The 5,457-nt window shown below is 37.4% G+C and overlaps 3 protein-coding genes across 3 annotated transcripts; all 3 read right to left on the bottom strand.

Annotated features, from left to right (window-relative positions):
• Positions 1 to 981: 981 nt before the first annotated feature.
• On the bottom strand, positions 982 to 1,371 carry LOC139848585 (uncharacterized). The gene has a single exon (XM_071838312.1). The coding sequence runs from the start codon at positions 1,369 to 1,371 to the stop codon at positions 982 to 984; it is 390 nt and encodes a 129-aa protein (XP_071694413.1).
• Positions 1,372 to 1,378: 7 nt separating this feature from the next.
• LOC139848584 (uncharacterized) lies at positions 1,379 to 1,918 on the bottom strand. Its single transcript, XM_071838311.1, has 2 exons — positions 1,876 to 1,918; positions 1,379 to 1,773 (listed from the first exon to the last, which is right to left on the bottom strand). The coding sequence occupies exons 1-2, from the start codon at positions 1,916 to 1,918 to the stop codon at positions 1,379 to 1,381; spliced, it is 438 nt and encodes a 145-aa protein (XP_071694412.1).
• A 1,240-nt stretch (positions 1,919 to 3,158) lies between these two features.
• Positions 3,159 to 3,995, bottom strand: LOC139848583 (uncharacterized). Its single transcript, XM_071838310.1, has one exon. It carries the CDS (start codon positions 3,993 to 3,995, stop codon positions 3,159 to 3,161), a length of 837 nt encoding a protein of 278 aa, XP_071694411.1.
• Between the last annotated feature and the right edge of the window lie 1,462 nt (positions 3,996 to 5,457).

The raw sequence follows: 5,457 nt of genomic DNA, 5'->3' as shown, positions 1-5,457 counted from the left end.
AACAACAACAATACCCAATCCCACTTATATGGGGTATGGGGGAGGTTGATCGTAGACAATCCTTCCTCTATCCTAGAATACAGAGAAATCATTTCTCCACCCCGAGTGAAACACTCCAAAGAGTATAGAAAGTCCTTTCTCTCTCTATTCGACGGATAAAGAGATTGCTTCCAGGGACCTCCGGCCAGAAAGTAGGAAGGAAAGAAAGAAAAAAGAGTACAACATAAAAAGTAGATAAAAAAATAAAAAATAAATAAACTATACAAACGAGACGCCATGAAAATGGTGAAATCAAATTTTCATGGGTTTTAAATCATGCCTGGAGTTTAATTTAGGCTCTAAGTAGCGGTAAAGTCGCCAATAAATCGACGATTGCCCGTTGACTCACTTAGTAGAGCCATAAAAAAAATTATATATATATATATATATATATATATATATATATATATATATATATATATATATATATATATATATATATATATATATATATATATATATATGGGAACGTACCTTAGACTGCCGTGCGAAGCTCAAGGAATGATTGGAAAAGCTACACTACATACCAACATACGCATACATACATACGAAAACAAACGAGCATATAACCATAGACATGCCCGCCAACATAAAAGCACTCATACCAACATACGTAAACATGTATACACAAGAACATACATACATAACATGCCAGCAACCAAAACCCAAACCCTAAACGTAAACATGCATACAAACCAACACATACAAACATGCATACCCAACAACCAAACAAAACCAAACGAATCCGCACACACATACATACCCAAAACCAAGAGGAGGTCCAAGTAAGGGCAGAGCGCGTAAAAACACAAAACCTGAAGATACATACATACACGTTCATACGACAAACACAAAAAGCGGACACGACTACCCTAAAACACATATCCACAAAACCAAAAACACACATACACACAGACCCACATACGCAAAACAAACCTCACCCTACTCGTCTATTCTAATTCTAGTCCTCCACGTAAGCCTATCGGAAGTCATGTCCTCGGTCAAAAGAAGCTCCTTCAAGTCGAGCTTAATTCTATCATCCCACCTACGAGTAGGTCTATCCCTTCTCCTTACACTGTCAACCGTAAGTGCGTCGATTCTCCTAACAGGTGCAGTAGGGGGTCGCCTCCTCACAAGTCCAAACCATCGAATCCGTTCTTCTCTTAGCTTGTCGATGATGCTTCTGACTTTCAGGTTCTCTCTAAAAACGCTATTTGGGATCATATCTAACATTGTTTTACCGCACGTCCACCTCAACATCCTCATCTCTGCCACCTCCATCCTTCTCTCTTGCGCCTTCGTCAATGGCCAACATTCTGATCCATATAGCATAGCAGGTCTAATTGCCACTTTGTAAAATTTCCCTTTCAGCTTTAGGGGGGATCTTCTTGTCGCATAAGACCCCAGTCGCTGCCCTCCATTTCATCCACCCTACTTTAATACGGTGTGACACGTCTTCATCAATCCTCCCCGATTTGTGGAGCATCGAGCCTAGGTATCTAAACGAGGTTTGCGGATGCAAGATCTGGTCTCCAATGTAGATGTTCACTCCATCCTCTTGTTCAATGATCCTGTCAAAATCACATCTAAGATATTCTGTCTTTTGTCTACTAATTGGTAAACCATTACTTTCTAAGGCCACCCTCCATTGCTCCAGTCTACTATTAAGCTCCTCCTTAGATTCGGCCACAAGCACAATATCATCGGCAAAGATCAAGCACCAAGGGATACACTCTTGTATCCCTCAAGAAAGCTCATCAATGATCAAAGCGAAAAGAAAAGGGCTGAGGGCCGAACCTTGATGCAAACCTACTTCTATTGGAAAGACTTCGGTACTTCCCACCGGCGTTCGAACGCAAGACTTCGCCCCATCGTACATATCCCTAATAGCACTAATATATGTACTCGGGATACTTCTACCATTAAGGGTCTTCCAAATCAAGTTTCGTGGAACGCAGTCATAAGCCTACCAAACGAAATTCATAGATACCAAGAAATTCATAGATACCCAAAAAAAAAAAAAAAAAAAACCCAACTATCCGAACCGAAGAGAAAATAAGAAACTAAATCTAATAAGAAACTGCTTAACACAATAAAAACAAGAGGGAAGAAACCAACGATTGGTTCCTCTGAACTTGTAATTAACTTACAACAACAACAACAAAACCTAATACCACCTAGGTGGTGTACGAGAGAGGTGAGATGTAGACAATCCTTCCTCTATCCGAGAATAAAGACAACTCATTTTTCTACCCAGAGTAAAACTCCCAAAGTAGGGAACATCCCTCTCTCTATTCGACGGATAGAGAGAATGCTTCCGAGTGGACCTCCGGCCAAAAAGTAGAAAATACGAATTGCAACAGTTATATACGAATTATATACCGTAATAATTTTGTTAAGATATATATAGTTAAAAGTTTTTTAGCTAACTGATCAGTGACAAATTACCATTCTTTTATATAGATTCACCAAAAATATATACTACATGCATGTAATGCATACGTATCTTGTATTATAGTAAATAAATCAATAAAAAAAATACTTTTTTCATATCTTGAGACCATACCTCACATTTTGTTTACAAGACATGCCCTACCCTTAAGCATCTAAATAGAAAATTATTTTTATTTAACAAAGAGGTGGTAACAAACAGGTAAACGAATACACACATTATTATCAGAAAAATAAATCAATTATGTATAAGATTTCCATTTCCACTACACATTAAAGCAATCCATATTTCTAAACTCGCTGCAAAAGACAAAAATACCCTCCCACGAAAAATATAGTGTGTCAGTGTGTGTGACCCACCTATTCCACCACACTAGTTTCCTGCGCTCCGTAATCCCAATGTTCACTTTACCCCTTAAACTTTTCTAAGATCCATTTCCAGTCCCTATAGAAAATCACAAAACACCACCATTCATTTCCACCACCGGAAGTAAAGTCTCCGTCAACGATGCCGTTTCAATAAATCCACCGCCAAAACACTCCAATCGATTTCACAAAGCAGAGATATACATATACACATACGTACATATAATTTAATTTAATTATAATTATAAATAAATAAATAATACTCCTAATTAAATCTAAATCTAATTATATACAATCACACCTTAAAACGGACGTAAGTTTCTGGTAATTCCGTTCACGTTACCAAATAAACCGACTCCATCATGTTTATTCGAAAGGTTCAATCGAAGACGATTATCTCCTTTACTCGATTTGATCTCATCTGCCGTTTCAATTTCATCATCAGCACCAGCAACTTTAGACGATTTTTCGAATTTTTTAACATTAAAATTACCATCGCTGTTGCTTCGGCTAAGTAGGTTACGTAACGGTAACGGTAACGTCCACCGTTTCGATGTATTTCCGGTAGAATTACTCTTTTTACACCGTTCTTCAGACTCTAATTTCGGCTTCCAAACACAGTACGTTTCCGGAGCAACGCCGTCTAGATCCTTCGATTCTGATGACGAACACGATACGGATTCACGTTCTTCCCTGAATAGCTTACTTAACGAATGCCGTTGAGGCGGCGTTGAAACTGTAACGGAATTTAACTTATCAGAAACGGCGTCGTTTTCGTTGCTATCGTCTAACAATAAGCTTCTGTCGAATAACGGATACCGCGGGAGAATTTCGCCGTTGTAATTAATCTGATCATCAAAAATAGGAGATGAAGCTGAATTAAATTGATTTGTTTGCACGGTTGCGAACTCGAATTCCTTATCTTCATCATCATCTTCAGGTTGATCTTCCTCTTGATTTTCATCGAATTTATTATTATCGTTGATTGTATCGTCGTTGAAACTGTAGATATCATCGTCTTCTTCATGGCCGTTTTCGTTGCGGTATTCTTCAACAACCCTAGCGACAATATCGGCGAGGTTGTTAGAAGTGTAACTGGTGAAACTAGGAGAGATTGAGTTAATTGAATTGATTTGCATATCTATTACCGGAGGGGGATTCCGATCATTTCTGCGAGAAAGAAAGAGAAAATGTGTAAAGTGAGATTATATATACAGAGTGTGGCCACGGAGATGTTGCAGGTGGATTACGTCAAAATGACAAAAAAACTTTAATTTATATTCATGTCACATTATTTTATTGATTATTTATATATTTATATATGGGGATGATTCTAACATACTTTTTTTTATTCTCACACACCTATTTTAACTTTTTACTTTTTTAATAATACTCCATTTCTAATACTCCATTTCTTTAAATTGTTGTGTGAGGATAAAAAAAGTGTGTGTGAGAATCATTCATATTTATTTATTAAATACCAAAGTAATAACAAAATCTAAAAGACGGTGAAACTTTGTAGCAGTTGTAGTCTGTAAAAGACTTGACTGGGACCGACCACCATGCATAAGGATTTATCAATGGGTTCTTTCTCAATCTCAAACACACAGCTACTTTTTGTTTTTAAAAATATTTTAATCTAAAAATATGTGAAAATATATGTAAAAAATGTGTGGTCTGAAGCTTTGTATATTTTTTTTGGACAGCTATTGAGATTACCCGAGAGGGCCTAAACCACCCGTTGCGATTATTCCTCGTTTTGACTATGCCGATGCAGCGATAATAACTCTGCCCCCATTACTGCCCGGGAGAAAACCTTGAAACCGATCCAACTCATCCAAGGGTACGGCCAAGTATCCCTTTACCCCCTCCCCAAACGATATGGAAAAGGTGTCATGGGTGGATACTTCATAGCAGAGATGAAATTGTGTTTTTAATATGTAGCCAACCAGGGTCGAACTCCTGACATCTCCTAAAAGAGGCAGACCACCAACCGCTGGACCACATCACAACTTCTGAAGGTCTATATACTGAATAGTGAAGACTGTTTATTTTTATGTCTGCAAAATAACTTAATTCTGTCTGCAGCACTTAGAAACATATTTCTAAGTCTGCGAGTCTGCAGACATTATAAGATATTATTGTATCTTATGTTTTCAGAAAAATAAATTGTCTTCAGTAAAAATGTCTGGGAGCGCGAAGACATAAAACATAAGACATAATAAGATATGCAGATAAAAAAATAAACAACACCATATACTTCGTATAATTGTTATTATAAGGATAAACCTGATGTTTCATTTGGTTTCAAGTTTGGTACCTGAGTCTGACGTCTGTTATATTTACTCTATTAATCCATATCACGTGGCTAGCATACGAGGGTAATTTCGTCAATTTATTTTCTTCCGCCCTATTTAACAATTCACTTGTTTTGGTCAATTGGGGTTCATATTCTACGGTTTCAAAATCCCAGTTAGGGCACAAACTGAAATCCAACTTTAATAACTCAATTCAACATGGTTAATTGCTGGTGTGGTCGAATCGCATCGCTTCAAACATCATGGAAGTCGGGAAATCCTGTTCGCAGATACTATAATTGTC

Source organism: Rutidosis leptorrhynchoides, chromosome 5 (assembly GCF_046630445.1).
Source record: "Rutidosis leptorrhynchoides isolate AG116_Rl617_1_P2 chromosome 5, CSIRO_AGI_Rlap_v1, whole genome shotgun sequence".
In the NCBI taxonomy this organism is placed as follows: Eukaryota; Viridiplantae; Streptophyta; class Magnoliopsida; order Asterales; family Asteraceae; genus Rutidosis; species Rutidosis leptorrhynchoides.
This window is presented reverse-complemented; position numbering and strand designations above follow the sequence as displayed.

What these genes read in the sequence shown, in the direction of transcription:
- LOC139848585 (XM_071838312.1), bottom strand. Translation starts at nt 1,371, where the DNA reads ATGCTATATGGATCAGAATGTTGGCCATTGACGAAGGCGCAAGAGAGA.
- LOC139848584 (XM_071838311.1), bottom strand. Translation starts at nt 1,918, where the DNA reads ATGTACGATGGGGCGAAGTCTTGCGTTCGAACGCCGGTGGGAA. An exon ending in CGTTCGAACGCCGGTGGGAA is followed by an intron (nt 1,774 to 1,875) that starts GTACCGAAGTCT and finishes GAGGGATACAAG; the next exon opens with AGTGTATCCCTTGGTGCTTG.
- LOC139848583 (XM_071838310.1), bottom strand. Translation starts at nt 3,995, where the DNA reads ATGCAAATCAATTCAATTAACTCAATCTCTCCTAGTTTCACCAGTTAC.